Source organism: Sebastes fasciatus, chromosome 1 (genome assembly GCF_043250625.1).
Source record: "Sebastes fasciatus isolate fSebFas1 chromosome 1, fSebFas1.pri, whole genome shotgun sequence".
Taxonomy (NCBI): Eukaryota; Metazoa; Chordata; class Actinopteri; order Perciformes; family Sebastidae; genus Sebastes; species Sebastes fasciatus.
In genome coordinates, this window is record NC_133795.1 from 30,293,047 (window position 1) to 30,313,670 (window position 20,624).

Here is a 20,624-nt window from a genome sequence, read left to right on the forward strand (position 1 = left end):
TTTCCCTTTTGCCCACACAGCCCCAAGTTCAGTTTGCTCTGCACTCGTCTCCTTCCTTAGCCCTGACCTAGACTCCCTCACACCAGCAACCTCCTTTGGGCCAACTTGGACCAAGTTAAAGGAAGGAAAGTCTACCCTCGCCGCCTCCGCACACACTGCTCCTTCCCTCTCGCCGTCAATCTCCCCATCCCCCCTGCTTCGTCGTTGCTCGGGCTAATTAACTAAAAACCAAGCAGAGATTTTATATAATTCAGCAGCGAGAACTGCCATGTCTTGATCCAGAAACACCCAGAGAGAGACATGGTGACTGGAGCCAGAAAGCACCAGGAGAGAGAAAAAAAAAAAAGGAAAAATAAAAAAAACGCAAATCTCGTCTCCAGCAGCACCGAGCTATCAGAGCGCGAGGAGCTGGAAGCTGAAACTATGATATTCTCCTCACATATTTTATTTCTTCCAGGGCTACATTTTAATCAGACACAAAAGTAGTTGCAGGGCCGGGCATGACCAGTATCAAGGCGAGGGGGTAGCAGCAGCGAGGAGGAAGTGGAAAAAACATTCAAGAGGAGAAATGGGGGCGACGGAGTGAAGGATAGAGGCTCGATTGTGACGGTTTTGACAGGCAGGTGGCAGGTGAGAGAGGTGTAAGATGAAAGACGGTGAGAAAGAGAAAGACAGAGAAATAGACTGAGAGAGGTGCGAGCGATCTGTGACCAAATGGTTGTGCGGAGTGCTCGCTTCTCCCCTGAAATCTCCCGACCACTCTCCATTAAGCTGGAGTCCAGCAAACAATATCTATAAAGAAAGTTTTGACATGGGAAAACAGTCCGGGCAGGAAAGCAAATCCAGATAAAAAAGCTTGTACAAGCACATTGTCTTGCTTTCATCTCAATAATGCATCCCATGTAGCTCCTAAAATCCTGAAAGGACAAACAAGAATGCAAACAAGACTCCATTATTACATGTCTTCTTAAAAAAAAAACATCAAATCCCTGAGATTCTTGTATGTGCGGCAGATTTCCGCAGGATCTTTTATTTATTAAGATGCTGAGGTTCGGTGCATACCGAGGCTTACCGGAGGGGTCACCATTCTAGCTGGGTTACCAATGTCTCTGTTTTTTTACTCTCACCCTGCCTCAGTTCTCCAATAAATTCAATGCATGTCTGAATTAATGCATTACAAGCCACGCCGGAGATATTAAAAAATGATATAAAAAAAAAAAAAAATCCCTCTTCCACGGTCCCATCTGTGGCGGGGTCTTCACACTGAGCTGACCCTGAGCGTTCTCTGCCGTCTGCACCATGAGTTATGATATTTGGTGTCACTCGGATTACACTTAATATTTCATTACAAGCACAAAATCCTATTCTATATATCTCCCCCAGGTGTGTCACTATTAATCATAAGACGGTGTGAAAACCCAAGGATGTCCAATACTACAGTATGTGCGCTACACTCATATACAAATATTGTGTGCATGTGTAGGGAAAATAAATCAAACACGTGCATCTATACAGTACATATAGAGGTAATTAGAAATTGTGTGCGTAAACAGCCACACACACACACACACACACACACACACACACACACACACACACACAACCTGTCTTTTTTCTCTTACAATTCAGCGCTGTGTGAGCTTGTGTTCAGTTCTCATGCTCGTCTCTCGCACCAGTAAACACGTGAACACATTAGAATACACACTGCTATATCAAACGGCAAAAGTATGAAGCACAGCGTGTGTTTTCTCCCAGGGGGGGAGCTGAGACTAGGCAACACATTGACCACGGGCAGCGGCGTGATGCCATAACTGGTGGCCCCCGCCGAGAGCTGAGCTACTCATCATGCATGTATGAAACAAATACGGTGCCCATCATCAGGAGCCAAGCGTCCATTCTGATGTGATTTATTTCCAAAGCTCAACTCTGCTCCTCGCAGCCAGGAAAAAGAGAGAGAGAGAGAGAGAGAGAGAGAGAGAGAGAGAGAGAGAGAGAGAGAGAGAGAGATAAACACAGAGCTCACACCACGAAGATGACTGGGGACCTCTCAAAGTGGAGCAATCCAAAGTAGGGCTGACCACTTTACATCCAATAACTCCCCCTGCTGCTTTACTCATTAAGTCATGCAAAAGAGGACAACAACAACAAAACCCCATTGGAGAGGGGAACTAATAGTTGAATGCATTAATAAAAAAGTATTTTGATTGACAATAACTTACAACTTTTCAATACTTGTGCCAGTATAATGAGTTTCAGCACAATACCATACTAATATTTATTTTCGATGTCACCATACTTTGAGAAATATAAACATGGTTTTCTTAAAGGTCCAGTGTGTAGGATCTGGCGGTATCCAGCGGGGAGGTGAGGAGACTGCAACCAACTGAAGCCTCTCCCGTGTGCCAAGCGTGTTGGAGAGCTACGGTGACCAACACAAAAACGCAAATGATCCTCTCTAGAGCCAGTTGTTGTGGTTACGTCGGAAGTGAGTGGTGAAGCAAGGTAGCGCTCACTCCGGTCGGCGGCAACGTTATCGACTCCGGCCCAAGCAGGAAAAGTTAACAGAGTTTGGTTTGTCTGTTCTGGGCTGCTGTAGAAACATGGCGGTGCAACGTGACGGACTCCGTGAAGAGGACCCGCTCCCTATGTAGATATATAAACGGCTCATTCTAAGGTAACAGAAACAAAACGATTCTTATTTTCAGGTGATTATACACTAAAGAAAACATAATATTATATTCCATTTCTGCCAATAGATCCCCCTAATTGTTACACACTGGTCCTTTAAGGGATCACCAAAGTCATATGGAGTCATCCTCTGGGGATCATGAATGTCTTCACAAAATGTCAGGTTAATCCATCCACTAGTTGTTGAGATATTTTGGTCTGGACCAAAGTGGTGGACTGACCAACATTGCCCTCCGTAGAGCCGTGCCTCTACCCGTGCTAAAAACAAGCAGTACAAGACGTTTGTTGAAATAAAATGCAGTCTGAAATAGGAAAAAAAAAAAAGGGGATTTAAATAAGGAAATATCTGATCAGTCAATCAGTAAACAAGATTACAAATCGTACCAGACATTCAATGATAATTTCAGTACAATTGAGTCGGTACCAAAAAAGTACAGATACTCAGCCCTACTGCCTACAGTAAGTAACTCCTGCACAAAACACTGACAAACTCAAATATTTAAAAGTGTACTGAAACATTTTGGCCTCACTGAGTTAAAGTCAACATTTAAAAAGTGAGCTGACATAAGAAGTTGTGGAGCTCCCCCCCCCTGCCCTTCTCCTCTGTTCAGGAGGATACGGTGAGGTGATGGATGTGTGCCCTCTCAGCAGACAGCGGTACAGGGCCACGACACACCCAGCTGTAATGTCCCTTTATCGGCTGCAGCTAAGTGTTCATTTTCTCCCCTCTGCCATCATGGCTGTAGTACCTCAATGGTAATTGCTGTGTAAGAGATAAGCTCTTTGTCTATCACACCTTGGTCATGACAACATGAACAATCGGGTACTCGTGTTCCCTGCATTCCTGGATTTTACCTCCTGGTTGTATACGTGTTTACGCCTCTGCTCGGGGATAATTCATTTCATCATAGCTCCATTCAATGCAGATATGTGCCACATATCTTTTCGGCAAACAGATTACGAGTAATATTTTCAAATTGATTCCTTTTCAGGTGTTATCGCCTTCTCATGCATTCCCTCTTTTTTGCCCCCCACAACTCCTCTCAGGGAGCAATTTTCCACAGTCACTCTATAAGGCTTGGTGAGTCATACACAGTACTATTGTAATAATGCTAGCCCATCCATTGAGGCAGGCGAGGACGCATTAAAATGCTATGCGAGTGTGTGTTCTGCGGTGTGGGTAGAGCTCAGTTCAAGACAGATCAGCTGTGGTTGTCTTGACCTGGACCTCCATATGTGCTTTGCCTGCTCTGCCCTCAGCCTCCTTCTCTTCACTCCAGGCAGAGAGGAGAGGCAGAAAGAGGGAGAGAGCAAGCGGAGGACGCAGAGGAAACACAAGTTGAGTCAGTATGGAGGCCACTGAGGAGGAATTAATGAAAAGCATAATGATACAACTAGACCAGTCACAAAAACAGGCGTATGAATGACACGATAATGTGCAAGACGTACGTACGAAACAACGTTACAAGATGTAACGTTGTTTCTGTACGTATTGTACTTAGTTTACGCACTTATTTAAGGTCAACCATGATGATTTTCCTAAGCCTAATTAAATTGTTTTGTGGTTTTGTTGCCTAAACCTAAGAGTGGTTTTGTTGCCCCGTGCTGGTTCATGCACCTTCATGCACACGTGTAATATTCACGCTAGGGCTGGGCAATGGATCGAATATACTCGACTTATTGATGCTTATTCTACGTGGGATGTTGTAAATGACTATATCGCTAATATTGAGTACAAATATTAATTGTCACGTCATTTCTTTAAGCCGCCGGCATGAGACTTGCTTTGCCGTTCCGCTTCTCTCGCGGCTCACACACTGTGTGTCTGAGCATAGATGCGCATATGGTGCGTGTTTTTCAAATAAAAGTGACCAAGAATTGATTTCAAAATAAAAGTGATTTTCCAGTGAATGTGATAAGGTTTGAATTTATTTTCACATAAATTCTATAAGTCAGTCAGTCTGTCTGGCAATAATACATAAAGAAATAAGACAAAATGAATAAATATTAAATTGTATGTTGGAGAAAAATTTCAATTGTGTGAATAATTAGTCAAATTCAATACGAATACATTTCCAAAGACCAATATGACTTCACTATGACAGTACACCACCTCAGATTATTCAGATTAGTTTGCTAGAATGATCATGCTGGTATGATCATATGCATCAAAGGGTTAAATCAAACAGTTATGTAATTTTAGAGAAAAACACATGATATATATCGTATATGGTGATATAACCTATAAATATTGAGATATTATTTATAAGCCACATCGCCCAGCCCTAATTCACTCCTCAGCAAGGCTAAGCATGGCTCTGACACACTATCCTCTGATGGCCAGGTGGTCTATTACACGCTTTGGCGTGATACCGGGGTGAACTAAAACAATGACCAACATGGAGTTTCACAGACTTCCTGTTTGCTCGCTATCATCCCAGCCTTACAACAATCACCTCCAACATCACCACTTCCTCCTCCACCGCCCAAGCTGGCAGTTACATAGAGAGCCGTGTTGGAGGCTGGGCGGTGGCTCAGGCCACGAGATGGGAGACCCTCTTGGGGTTGAGGCAGCAGCTGTCCACAGGCCCCCTTCTCCAGATTATCCTGGCAGTGAAACTGCCTGGCATGGTCTGATGTGGAGCCCGGTGTTCTGCTTCTTTCTCTGTCTGGCCGTGTTTTCACTGAAGCTCAAGAGCTAATTTTTCCAACACGAGGTCAGGGATATTTATGTTATTATGTTAAAGCCTGTGCTGTGAAGTGAATGTTGAAACGCTACTCCCCTTACTGTGTTTGTTTCCACTGGGATTGAATGAATGAATTGAGGAACTGAACTATTTTCTTTCTCACCTCAAATCCACATTTTATTTCAGCCTTCTTCTTTAACAAAGTCAGGAAATGCATAAACTGTTACATTGAAAAGAGCATATCGCCATAATGAAGAAAACAGAGTGATTATGTGACTCAGTTATATTGTTTTTGATTCTACGCTAATTTGACTTTGGAGATTAAGATGTTACATACAGACTAAAACATATAATGAAGTTATAAAATATGATGCATTGTTTACAATTGAACGACCCAATAGTATATAAAAGTAGTATAAATTAGCTTCTCTGTGAGTCTGCAACATCAAAATGCTGCGCACATTGTGAATGCATCTGTAACACGAATCCAGTAATAATATAATATAATATAATAATATAACACTCTCAAAGAGAATCTCATTTTGCATAATATGACAATAACAATAACTTTTCAGCTTATTGTAATTCAAGTATTCTGAGAGAAAACTAGACTTCTGCACCTCCTCATAGCTCTGTTTTCAGGCTTCAAAAAATCTAGCTCGTGACATGAGATTTTGGCCAATCACAGGTCATTTCAGAGAGAAAGCATTCCTATTGGCTGTGCTCCAGCTGGTGGGCGGTGCTTGGTATTTCCTCAACAGATCTCAAACTTTCTCATTTTACAGCTAAACAGTACACTACAAGATGTTTCTGAACCGGAGGACACAGAGGAACATGATTTTTTTCAGGTTACCTGTTTCATGTACTACTCTCAGGATATAGGGACCGTTTTATAAAAATAACTTTTTTTAATCATATTTACTCCATTTCTACCCACTGCAGCTTTAAGTTGAGATTCTGAATGCAGCTGTGTGTTGCACCAGCTATACGCAAGTTCTCTCTTAAAGATGATGTAGGCGAGATTGGAGCAAATCTGATTAAAAAAAGTTATTTTTATAAAACGGTCCCTATATCCTGAGAGTAGTACATGAAACAGGTAACCTGAAAAAAAATCATGTGCCTCTGTGTCCTCCGGTGCTCCTAATGGCATCTGCAAGATTTCACAGGGATCTTGGAAAAGGAAAACAAGCAGTCCGAGCTGATCTGAGGTCATTTGTCTATGAGAGCTGGCTGTCAATCATTCGCAAACGGTTCAACTAGGCAGCGCTGATCAAATATGAATCAATATTATGTTACGTTAATGCCTATTTCTCACCTCAAATGTTTTCAGAAACATCTTGTAGTGTACTGTTTAGCTGTAAAATGAGAAAGTTTGCGTCGCAGTAGCCATTGTTAATTCTCTTAAAGGAACGCCAAACTACCGGTCACATGACTGGAGCACAGCCAAAAGGAACGCTCTCCCTCTGAAATGACCTGTGATTGGTCAAAGTCTAGTAGATTTTTTAAAGCCTGAAAACAGAGCCATGAGGAGGAGCAGAAATTTTGTTTTTTCTCATAACATTTGAATTACAATATGCTGAAAGGTTATTATGGCATTTTTGCCCAACGATGCCAAAAATATACTGCCTACTTCAACTTGGTCAAAATTTTTCGAAACTAAGAGGTGTAAACCTTTTTAATGCAGAAACAAATTGGTCAAAACTTAAACAGGAATTCAAATTCCAGTATTTAATGTATGTATTATATAAACATAGAACTGAATTGAATAGATTGGCCTTATTGTCACCGATACCCAATCCAGCTATTTGAGTCAGTATCGGCCCGATAGCCAATCCGGTATCGGTATCAGTGCAACCCTAGCGTAAACTCCGACCTAAGTTAGAAATTACGTTCAAACTAGGCTGCGTTTGAACTTGGGTATACAGTAGCTGGTGTAACACAGTGCAAGACTTTTACTTTTATTTCTCCACTGTAGTATTACTGTTTTTTTATTGGTTACACAAATTGTACCAAACACTGTTTAGACATTTTGCAGAGGGTGTGGCAGATCTTTTCTAAGTCAAGGGAAGAGTTTGAAGAAAATATTAACAACCCCCTTTTAAGAAGTGAGACACAAGGTTCAGCCTCCCTCTTCAATCGAATAAACCAGTGCTACATATTGATTTTGAATTCATCAGCTGAGACGTGACTTACACGCTTTCTGAGAGATACAAACTTTATACCACTTCACGATATGACAGCCTCAACATTATGCAACAGTTTGTTGCTTTAATGCAAGTTTATTTGGGTCTTTGTTTGGCTGGGCAGCCAAACCCTGCAAAATACCAGCATTCCCATAAGTTGTCCAAAGAAAACATAAAAACATTGACATTGGGATATTCTGATTAGGCTTTGTATACCTGGAATGGTATTTAGAGTAACTACACAACTCTGAACTATGCAAACACAATCTGTGCAAAAATTTAGATGTTCCAGTTTTCAGCATGATTTCAGCTCATTTTCATCCCGTCAGAGTTACATGTGACAAGTTTTATATGCAGGCAACATGATTAACACATTTTTCTCATTCTCCCATTTGGTTCCACTGATTTTAAAACGACACAGAGCACAAATTCAGAGACTTTTAGATCAGTCAGTAAAGATATTAAATCACTCAGCAAGAAACAAATGGAAAAACATTTTGTTGTATCTGTTCACTGCCATTCGGCCATAAACTGTTGCTATATGAAAAACATTTTGTTTATCATTTCATATGAACTTGAGCTCTCTGGAACTCCACAAGAGCCCAGACGAGACAGGAGGAGGCGTTTTATTCAAGTTGTCTGCTTCTGCTTCTCTGATATCCATGTTTTTCTTTCCAACATAAAAGCTTCAACCAATTGCCAGCATTATTTGCAGTTATGTGAAAGCCCACCATCTGGCATTCACAACCAAGTCAATCCAAACCAAAGCAAGACTCTTCTGACAGCTGGAGGCTAGTTTGTAGAATTAAACAGAAAAATGAACTTGATTTTTCACAAAACCCTGTCTTTTCTCACTGCGAGTACCTTGTCCTATTTAAAAAAGCATTTATTTAGAAATAACTATGAAAAACAGCTAAGGCCTGGGATAAAAGGAGAGCAAATACCTCAACACAAGAAGCCTAAAGCACTGTAAAATATCCACTTGTACACTGTACAACTGTGCATTAACAGGAGATGATACTACCAGGGTGAATGGAGGGAGCCAACAGATCATTTAACTGTGGGGAGTTTAACTGTGTTTGTACACAGGGCCTCAATTATAGACCTGTGCCACCTTCTGCTCAATGATTTGCAGATTCAGAGCACGACCGACATCGCTCCATCAACATTTATTGGTCTTATGATGCAGATATTAATTAGGTGACCGGGGCTACATGGTCAGGAGCCCATTCTTTTTGCTGGTATTTTTAGCCATGCTAACAGCCTGGCTCTAAGGATGGCAATGTCATCTGTTGCCATGAAATTTTGTACAGACATTCATGACGGCCGGTGGTTGAATCATCATGACTTTGGTGGTCCCCTGACTTTCCCTGTAGCATTATGACCCTGTAATTCATCAGAGACTTTTATTCAAAAATGTAAAACTAACTAACTTCTTATATATTTTGCTCAAATGTGCAGAACTGTACATATACTGTATGGTTTGGCAACAGATCAAGTTGAGCCTGTAACACACAAAATAGTTTTCCACAACATCTCAGGCAATATTTACCTAATGCAAAATTAATTTAAGTGACATACAGTACATTACTTTTCACCAATATGTTTAATTCTATCCCAACTCTGTATATTCAAAATGAACGTACAACTGAAGTGTGCATGTTAAATATTTATCTACACCATCATCACTTTTTATTTTGTTTTCTTTTTTGACACAAAAGAATTATGTAAATCCATCTAAATTTGACAGTATTATCCAAAAGCATGCAAACTAAATTGTGGAAATAATTCTCCTGATTGTGGCGCTACAAAAATCAACTACATTTTTAAATAAAATGAAAAAAATATATACTAAATGGAGGGATGAATTGTTTCATATTTAATTTAACATTTACAAAAAATATTAATAAGATTATTTGGCCTCATGATCAAATTGTGACACAGAATAAATTGTCTCCTTTGTTCATTGTTTCTGTCATTTTAATAGACCTTTTAATTGTCGGTGTAACTTGATTACACTGAACACTGCTTTGATGTAAAACAGGAATGCCTGTAATATGAGAAAAACATCTCAAATGTAGCACAGACAGACTTATTGACGGGTCAGTAGGCTCAGATTGGGAATACGTTCTAACTGGGTCTTTAGAAGTTTAAGAACCCAACCCTAAAATTTGTTCCAAAGCCAGCTCAATGTGTGACAGCGAAAAAAAACACAGCCCCGCTTTCCAGCTGTTTACTGTCTGCCCGAAGTGTGATCTGCCTCTGCATTTAAACCTGAGAAACATCTGCTCTGCTCCAGACTGGCGAGAAAGGAGCTGGTTGGAGACGCTGAGATGTGAAGAAGCTCTGGTCTTTAGTAAACAAGGTAAAAATGTCTGACACATTTATTTTTAAGTGGCTGGACATGAAAAGTCTACTCCTTTATAATCCTCTCATTTGTGTTCTTCTCACATTTATGTGCAATCTTTGCTTTTCAAAATTTTTTGAAAGCACTTTGAGATATATTTGTATGAAATGTACTTTAGACATACACATGAACTTGATCCTATACTCCTGATTTACTCTCCTCTTGTCTTTCTTGCAGCAGCAAATACACAAATAACACAAAAAAGGATGAAGTATGCAGTAAAATGTATAAACCTATAAAACCCTACAGTAGTTCCTTTTCTGTGGCAGCAACCTTAAAGTGAGAATCAGTGGTTGGCTGTAACTAATACTTACTTTAGTTCTGTGCTTAAATACAAACTTGAGGTACTTTGCTTAAGTATTTCCATTTCATGTTGCTTTATACTTCTACTCCACTATTTCACTGGGAAATGTGCTTTTTAATCCACAACATTACAGATTCACATTTTACATACAAAATATATGATCCGTTTATAAAATATGATGCACTGTTATAGATTTACCTATTCGTTAGCTTGACCTCGACCAACTACGACAGTAAAATGCTACTTACACATTTAATTTTATACTCGGAAGTCAAATTTTTTTTACTTCATGCACCACTGAGCAACTTTTATAGAAATGAACGGGGACCCGCCACCAACGCTGTAGCCCTCTTTATACATCCATCAGACCCACGGGACTGCGCTGGCCTACACGCTCATATGACATATCCGATTCTGCCAGCTTCCTGCGGCTGTAAAAATGTATATATTGGCTGTAATTCATCACTTTTATCAACTTATAATACACCCATGGGCTGTATGTTGTAAGCCTGTACCGTGGTGGATTTACTGTATTTACGTCTCTGTTCCCAAACAACCGGCTATCGGCCAGTAGCTAGTAGCGTTGGTAGCACGACATAAATGTAATTTAACATAGTATTAGTTATAGGCTTACTAACAAAAGCAGAGGGCACAACTTCTTATATGCATCCATGGTCTGTGGTCTATCGTAACTATTTTTGGAAGTCCTTGACATGAAAAAGTTTCAGATTGCTCTGAAAATCCCAAGAGTGCTGGAGTTTTCTAGCTTCCATTTATGTCCATTGCTCACTGCTCCTCTAGGAAGCGAGGAAAAAGTTAAATAAATAAATAAGTAAGTAAATAGTTGCTTATACTTTTGGACTCTCAGCCTGTAAGCCATTTTCAACAGATCACTGCATTCATCCTGCTGCCTATACTCATCTGTTTCATCTGTGTGTTGGGTCGTTCTCCTGCTGCGTGCCCTCCCCACTGTGACAGTAACACTCAGGGGGGTAATTCCTCTGCATTATGAATACTTTTTCTTTTGTTACTTTATGTACATTTTGATAATAATTCTTGCATACTTTTACTTAAGTAACAGTTTTAATGCAGGAGTTGAACTTGTAATGGAGTAGTTTCACAGCGTGGCACTGCTACTTTTATTTAAAGGTCCAGTGTGTGGGATCTGGCGGTATCTAGCGGTGAGGTGAGGAGATTGCAACCAACTAAAGCTCTCTAGTGTGCCAAGCGTGTTGGAGAGCTACGATGGCCAGCGCAAAAACACAAATGGCCCTCTCTAGCGCCAGTAGGACTAGCGTAGGTCATTTGGAGCAGAACCAGAGCGTAGAGTGTGTGTGTATATGTGGAAAGTGAGTGGTGAAGCAAGAGAGAGAGAGCGGCGGGGACGGGAGCGAGTAGCGTTATCGACTCGAGCACAAGCAGGAAAAGTTAACAACGTTTGGTTTGTCCGTTCTGGGCTACTGTAGAAATATGGCAGAACAACATGGCGGACTCCGTGGAGAGGGGACCCGCTCCCTATGTAGATATATAAACGGCTCATTCTAAGGTAACAAAAACACAATGATTCTTATTTTCAGGTGATTATACACTAAAGAAAACACTTAATATCATATTCCATTTCTGCCAATAGATCCCCCTAATTGTTACACACTGGTCCTTTAAATTAAGTATCTAAATACTTCTGCTACTGGTGAGGATTCATTCTAAAATCATTACTGAAATGAATTAAGTAATAGTGATGAAATGCATTTACAATGAATGAATAGTAGCAGAATCTCACATATAGACCCAGGAACACCTTTAACATCTGCATATCAAACATGAACTGGTGGCTCCAACAGGAAAAGAACCAAACACCAACAACAGGCCTGTTCAGCAGAGAGCAGCTGCAGTGGCTGCCAATGCTCCTGAATATGTACTGGGTTTCTCTTCCTTTGTGCTTTAAAAATAATACCATTGCCTTATCAATAATGTCAGACATAATGCTCCCTTTCTTGGAAGCTCAGGTGTAGTCGAGCTGTCAGTCAAACAGAGGATGCACCCGTTGTTTGTAATTGAATTTTGGCACCATAGTATTTACTCTTGTGCCTGCTGTATGCCTCATTATTATTATAACCGGATCCTCTAGAAATTGCAAAAATAGCAGTGGGATTATGATGCAGCTATTATACATACCCAAATTTGTCTTTAAATTTTAAAAAGTGTTTCATTAAATCACCAAAAAGTGCAATTATGTTTAGGTTTACAGTCCTACATGAGCTCCACAACCTGAACAGCGATGACAGATGCTTGTACAAAGCAGAACACACGCGTCCATAACGATGTTTTATTTCACATTAGTCTAAAATATATGACATCTTCACCCGTTTAAATTAAATTCCCCTCTCCTTAAGGCTGATACAAAGCCTGAGGTGGAACTGTTCACTGCACCAAGCAAGTGATAACTCATTTTTAAAAGTAATGGGTTGTCAAAAATGGGGCACAGGGCTTTTGAGAGGGGAGAAAACAAATTAAATAAAAATGGATCGTTGCTTAACCTTAAGCAAACCATGTTAGAATCCATTAAAACACTGGATGAATCTGTGCCATTTTTTTTTTTTTTTTTAGGTTAAAGAATGCTTTGATCTCTGGGAACAATTTCAGAGGCAATAGATATAGCGGTAATGTGATTGCTTCTGTCATCATGTTTCAACAGATTACATATCTAATCGGTTTGTGAATGGAGAATATAATTTGCACAGATTATAGACCAGTGGTGCTTCCTGCTTGTTGAAACTGGGCCGTTTGACAGTTTAGATGATCCACAGACGGACAGATGGATGGACGAAGAGACGGCTAGTGGGAGGCAAACCACCAACCACCTGGTGTAATCCGTGGTGGAAAAAAAAAAAACATCTGATCCTGCTGTTCTGATGGCTCAATTTTGTGTTTCCCACAATGGCCTGAATATAAGTGCATAATGTGGGCACGAACATGAGGCATGGAGAGACACGCGGTTGTATTTCCCCATACACATTTCACCGGGACTAAGACTGAAATGCAAAGCTATGCAGAATATATGAGACGTGATTGCAAAAAGGGAAGTAGGATATACAGTATAATGATATTAAAATGACTCAGTTGCTGTAATATCCCTGGGGTATACAGCTAGTTGTTTTATGGGGGGAGATAAGAGGATTTTGTCAGGTTGAGATGCTGGCTAATGCTATTGTTCCTACTGGGAGCATAAAACAGCAAAGGAGCTTTTCACACATCTTTTCTTCTTTTGTAGTGCTGTTACTGTAGATATCGTTTCAAAGCACAAGGTGGAAAAAATTTGAATATTGCAGCGTTGGACATCATATGCAGGATTTTATTTTATTTTTTCTATACAAATGTGGGAACCCACTCCTATCCGAGTGTGCTAAAACAAATTCATTTTTCAAAACACATTTTGGAAAAATAATCTACAAAATACGTTTGACATTTTAAAGCAGTTGGAAAAATATAAATGATTGAGTTTGAAGGTGTCATGAGAGGATTCTTTCTCACTTTCTCTCCCAGTCACCTCTTTTGGCCAATGCTCACTTGTGCATTTACACCTGTACTTAAACAGGCCTCTAAGTTAAGGCTGGGTTTTGTTTAAAGAGACTATGAAATGAAATTAGAGAGAACCTTTTCTTCCTTCCCCTCCCTTGACTTCTGTGTCTCTGATTCCTTACCCTTTCCTCATCTCTGTTTACCAAATATTTCACCTGCCTTCACTTCTTCACTGCCTCCTTTACCTCCTCACTTATTAATCCCTCAAGCTAATAGTGCTCCCAAGGATGCAACTTGTCATATCATGTCAGCCGAATCACTGTGTCATCTACACCGCAATACAAAAACAAACAAGACACTTTTTTCCCCACCCCTACTCTTCAAAAAAGGAAAAGAAAAACGATTTCCAAATGGCACATTACTGAAAAGCACGGCTGATATAATCTAATACCGAAGTCGATCCTAATACTTGAACCAGAGTTGCACTCTCACAAGGAAAAGGCACAGCAGTTCCACTTCGCAGCAGAAATGATTTGCATTCAATCTTCAAAAGAAGCGTAGGTGTTATTACCTGTCACAATACAACCTAGCCCCAATCTGCCAGCAGCCAACAGGGTGTTTTTTTCTTAAAAAATCATGTGTGTTTGGTGAGAATGAGGGCTATAATGTGGGCCACTGAGCAAATCTGTTAACAGTGAGAGTTCCCCATCCATCCACCCCCTCAGCTCTTAACACTACAGCACCACTTTCCAAACCATCCAACTTTTTAAGCCTCGTTAAAAAAAAAAAAACATAAAAAAACACAGATTTGACAGTCTTGTATCTTTTTACAACTGTATTTGAAGATACAGCAAGTGAAATCAGTGGGAGGGTGCATGGTTATCCATAATGGAAGAGGAGGAGAAAAGAGAGGGAAAAGGAGCAGGACGCAGGAGGAGATATGAAGGAGAGGTGAGGAGGAAGAGGAGGATCATGGTGAAAGGTCATGTTTTTATTGTCTTTCATTTTTTATTTGCTGAGGCCAAAAAGACATACTGAGTATACAGATGGTGTGTGTATCTGCTGGGACAGACTGCCTTCTATTGTATGCTGTAGTATTGTATTCTGTTATGTGTGGGTGTTTGTATATAATAACTACAGCATGACTGTCAGTGTAGAGCAATCAGGAAAACACTCTTAATATAATGCGCAAAGATGAGTGTGCGCAACACACATAACCAGCAGCATCGGAGATGAACTAGATGTACAAACTCTTTGACATAGAGATGCAGAGATAATAAAACAAGCCACGGGCGTGTTTTAACTTCTGAAGAAAAAATTAAAGGAAGTTGCTGCGAGCGCAAATAGATAAATAGATAAGGGCTGCTTAAGTGGGAATAAAGGAGGAAACGCTCAGACAGCAGAAATCTGCGCGTTTTGGAGATAGATGGGTCTCCAAAAGTCACACTCGTTTATGCAAACTAACAAACATAATTAATCACAAAGAAAAACGTGTTGTTTGTAGTCTAAACAGCTGTTGTGAAGATATAACAACTTTGAATAAAAATAAAAAATGTTACTGCATTTCTGATTTCTAGGAAACTGACCCTCGAAATGGAGAAGGCAGATGTTTTCTCTCCAGACGCAGCGCGCATCACACATCTGGAGGTTTAATATATATAATAAAAGAGTATTTTTTTTTCTCCTCTCAGGATTATGATAATAAACTCACCTTCCGTAGGATCCACTGGCACAGGAGAACTGTGGTCCAACCGAGAACCTGCATGTCACCTTTCCTTATAGCCTTATAGACCACCCCCGAAACAACTACACGTCTCCTCGGATGAACATATAAAAGAAACAACAACCGCAGGAATCCAAAGCAATCCCAAAACAGAAACAGGCAGGCGACAAGTAAAAAGTGGGAATCAGAGGAAGCAAGCAGGAAAAAACACGCGCAAAGTTTGTTCAGTCAGTTTCACGGTGGGTCTCTAAAGGGGGTAAACTTTGAGCGGTGTCTTCAGTTAGTCTGGTCCGCGTCATGTGGCACATCCATGGTGTTTGGTTTGCTCATGCTGAAGGAGGTTGAGCTGGAAGTTTTTACGCGCAGACGGAGTCAGTTTGGAGAGCGCGGAAGAGAAGAGAGGGGGATTTCATTGAAGATCGCCAGCGCTTCTTGTGTTTTTGGGATACTGACTGGTTGGGTTTAGAGAGATGATATCTCTCCACCTCTCCTCTCTCTTTCTCCCTCCCTCTTTCTCTCTCTCTCTCTCTCTGTGTCTGTCCGTGCGCGCACAGCAGCTCTGGTTTATTCGCAACCACACTGACCACAACTGCATGTAGGATATTTTGTCCTGTCAGTGTTGTTGGATAATGATATACTCATCGTCCAAGTTATCAGAGAGGATGCCAAGAATGATGTTTTAGACTCCCTAAAGTTAGTGTAGTGCAACTAAAGAGAAAGTGAGAGGTTGGCTTACAATGTGAGTTTAAGATGCTAACTTTCTCAAAAAGAATTATTTCTTTAATTTTTTCATATTACAGCTGAAATGGTTCAAATCGATTAAAAAATTAGTTGGATCATTGATAATTAGTAAAGCAGCAGTGGGTAGATTTGGAGCTTCCTGCGGCTGTAAAAATGTATATATTGGCTGTAATTAATCACTTTTATTATCTTATAATACACCCATGGGCTGTATGCTGTAAGCCTGTACCTAGGTGGATGTATTAACGTCTCTGTTCCAAAACAACCAGCTATCGGCCAGTAGCTAGTAGCGTTAGTAGCACGACATAAATGTAATTTAATGTAGTATTAGTTATAGGCTTACTAACAAAAGCAGAGGGCACAACTTCTTATATGCATCCATGGTCTGTGGTCTATTGTAGCTATTTTTGGAAGTCCTTGATGTGAAAAAGTTTGAGATTGCAGCTGGATTGGAGCTGGATAAAAAAAAGTTATTTTTATAAAATGGTCACTATATCCTGACAGTAGTGCATGAGACAGGTAATCTGAGGAGGAAAACAACCAATCAGAGCCGAGCCTGTTAAACAAGGCAGTGCTGATCAAATATGAATCAATATTCTGTTACTGTAATGCCTAGAAATGAGGAAAAAATGCCTAGAAAAATGAGAAAGTTTGCTCCAGCTGGTGGGCGGTGCTTGGTATTTCCTTACCTGATCTCAACATGGCTGCCGGGTCGCAAACTTTCTCACTTTACAGCTAAACAGTACACTCCAAGATGCTTCTGAAAAACATTTGAGGTGAGAAATAGGCATTACAGTAACAGAATATTGATTCATATTTGATCAGCGCTGCCCAGTTTGACCGTTTGATCGGAGTTTGCGAGTGACTGACAGCTGCTTCCGTTGAATGAACAGTCAATAGGAACGCTCTCTCTCTGAAATGACCTGTGATTGGTCAAAGTCTCCCAGCAGGACACTTGAATTACAATATGCTGAAAGGTTATTATGAAATTGTTGCCCAAAGATGCCAAAAAACATTCTGCCTACTGCAGGTTTAAGTCGTTTTTCAGCGTGACAAATGTGAGTATTCACTGCTTCTATGATTGAATATATTTGGGTTTTCACTGATGGTTGGACATACAAGCAATTTGAAGATGTCCCCATTGGGCTCTGGCGAATGTTCACTATTTTTCAATATTTCATATAATATTAATCCACACAATAATTAGCAGATTTATCAATAATGAAAATAATGGTCGTTATTTGCAGAGCTATTTTAAACCACCTCTCATTATGAATTCTGCTTCAGCCTGTATACTTTATATAATGTTGGCTTTATTATTCCAATTATTAATGGAAAATAAATCGATAGATAGATAGATAGATAAATAAATAGTTAGATAGTCTTTACTCCTCTAAACTCTATCATACGAGCAAATAGAAAACAACCATTATCTCACACAAAGACATGAACCTTAACTGCTTCATTTACGTGACTGTGTGTGACGGAGGCCAACAGCACAAGCTAGCCAGACTATAAATTCCCAGAAAAACAATTTTGAAATATTAATGTTGCATGGATATATTGGGGCATCGCGTGGTCCCACATCTCTCCCTGATGGCCAGTCCCAGCTGCTGCCTGCCTGATTGTGGACCTTTAAAATGAACTGATCTGGGATGCACACAGCGTTTGCTCGCCTGTCTCGCGAGTTTATCTGTGTGGAGATCAGTGCGTCTGTCAGCAGCTGGATTGTTAAGAGTGTCTGTCTGGGTAGCGTTATATAATGCTGTCAATCAGTCATACGTATCTGACGGAGTGACTGGCGGACGTCCCTTCTGTATGATAATGTCCATCTCGACTTTCTGTCTGTGTATGAGGAAGTGTGTCCCTTCTGGATAACTGTCTGTCTGAATGACTGACTGACCAGTTAACTGTCTATTTGTTTTTCCCAATGCCCCTTTATCTACCTGTCTGTCTTATTCTTTTTTCATCCACTTCTATGGCTGTCTTTTCAAAATATTTACAGCATGTATACATTGCACATTCAGCACACCAAATTACGATTCTTAGCTACTTTTCACTGTCTCTATCCCGAGAGAACAACACTATTTGGCCCTGAAAATACAGACATAAGCCTGCAGATCAAACACAGACATTGCAACGCTTCCCTCTTCAGATAACAGACGTTCTAGCTCACCTGTGGCGTGTCTTCGTGCTTCTAGTCTCACATTTACAAGGCCAGTTTTTGGGACTGCTGGCCAAAGTGCACATCATGTTGATGGGCCTGTTCTGCGAGACCCTGCCACAGATGGAGAGGAGTGTCCGTGTAAAATGAGCTGCTTTGTGGTTATATGTGACTATATATATTGTATATTAGCAATCTGTTATCACTCTTTGAAATGCAGGCTTTTTTTTTTGCAGACTGCCTGTGGCTCTCATCAGTGTGAGAATGACGCAGCACTGCCTCCCTGCGAGGCAAAGACTCATTGCATGCAGAGGCAAACACCAGTGCTGAGAGGATGTGAACACGGAGCACTGGGTTTACACAAGAGAGGGAATAGAGCGGCAGGAAGGTTGAAGATGGTTAAGGAATGGATTTTGATAATAACAGTATGATGTACAGTAAGTTTGCCGTTGACTGGGTGATCAAATCGCAGAAGAAGAAAGATGGTTAAGCAGTTATTTCCAATAACGCACCTGTCAATCAAAAATTTCAAGTATGCAACCATCTTGCTGAAAGTATTGTTTGGCCATTGAAATCATTTGCACAATCTGGCAAGAAACCAGGAGAGATTAAACTAAAGTTTAGTTGAGCTAATGTACAGGAAGTGACCCAATATCACATTTCTATTCTTAAAGTAGGAGAGTAAGTATTCAGAGTAGTGTATAACAGAGAACAAACCAATCCTATCTCATAGAAATTACATTTATACTGTATTAACTCAACAACAAATGCATTTTGAGATGTGTTTTTTAATCAACATAATGAGGAAGAAGATTTTAAGGAATATATCTGCCAAGTTATGAAATGGTCTGAACGCATCTGCAAACATTCACTGACAACACATTTCATTTGTTTTCCCTAAAATATCCGCTCCTTATATTTATTTGAATTGCATTCACAGCACTTTCTTCAGGTTAGGGAAAGACCATGGTCTTGGTTAAATATTGAAAACGCATTTAGTATTTAATCAAAACCGCAATCCATCCCTAACCTTAACCTAACCACACGTGGGACTCAGGATCCAAACTCCAGATCTAGTGTCAAAATCCTTCGTTTTTCTGTGGCACAAAACCACATCAGTTTTCTTCATACAAGAAACCTTCAGTAGTACAAGTGACTTTGATTTCCCTCAAAATGTATTCTGGCTTAACAAATAAGAATTCCACCGGGTCGGAATAAACTTATTACAATGTTTTGTCAAACATTTTGAGACACACAAAAATCTCACTAAGATGAGAAAAACTAATATTACTTAAAGGTGAAATGTGTAATACCTGGCCACATTCTCTAAATAAATAGGGGGTAGCATTTCACCTCTACTACTGGGACCATACAATCTAAATTTATAGTAATTTGTTATAAAAAGCAGCAGGGCAAGAACGCGCAAAATTCGACCAAACTGCTGAAACTCTGAGAGCCGGTCAAAATAACACTGCTATCTTACAATCTTCGCGTGTGGTGTTGGCCTTTATTATTGTTGTTACTGTGCCACTAACCGGGGGGCTGTAGTGTCCGTCTACCTCTTGATAGTTTGTTTATTGGATTAAATCCAACGTGGAAGAAACGAGTAAACAACTCGTATTTTCGTTTTGTCCTCCCTGCCACCCGGAGACCACTTCACTGGGAGGAGAGCAGGCGGCGGCTCCAGGAGACAAACCTTCAATTGGCGGCTGTAGCAACTCGAATCAGCCAGTGCAAATCCCAGTGCTGGGAGTCACAGCGGGCTGTGGCGGCAGCGCTGGGTCTAACCTGTGTAACTGCAGCAGCAGAAAGTTTGCTGATCTGGCGTGAGGTCGGGGCAGTTCCCGCGATAAGACCCCCGGCGCTGCGGTTTGCACTGGCTGAATTCGAGCTAACTGAAGGTCTGTCTGCGCTGGAGCTGTCACCCGCTCTTCTTCTGGCGAAGTAATCTCCTAGTGGCAGGGAGGACGAAACGTTTTCTTGGGACAGCTCTACTTCTTCATCCTCTCATGTTGGGCTGAAGGCATACTGGACGTTACAGTGACTCACTATTACCTCTCGAGGTACAAGTGGTATTACAAGACAGGACGGGCTGGGGCTAGCTGGTTAGCATGCTCATTTCAGAAGATACGTCTTGTAACACTGTAACCTCTTCATATTCTGTTAATAATGTTAAACAAAAATTCTGGCCATATCTGACACATTACA

At 40.5% G+C, this 20,624-nt stretch overlaps 1 protein-coding gene across 2 annotated transcripts in view; it reads right to left on the minus strand.

Annotated features, from left to right (window-relative positions):
- nxph4 (neurexophilin 4) overlaps positions 1-16,099 on the minus strand; it is a 52,091-nt gene extending 35,992 nt beyond the window's left edge. The window contains exon 1 of one of the 2 annotated variants that reach the window (XM_074651789.1): positions 15,500-16,098. In XM_074651789.1, the coding sequence (XP_074507890.1) occupies positions 15,500-15,553 (54 nt within the window). In that variant the 5' untranslated portion in view covers positions 15,554-16,098. Of the gene's footprint in view, positions 1-15,499 lie in introns of both variants that reach the window. The other variant, XM_074651799.1, reaches the window with a different exon arrangement.
- Between the last annotated feature and the right edge of the window lie 4,525 nt (positions 16,100-20,624).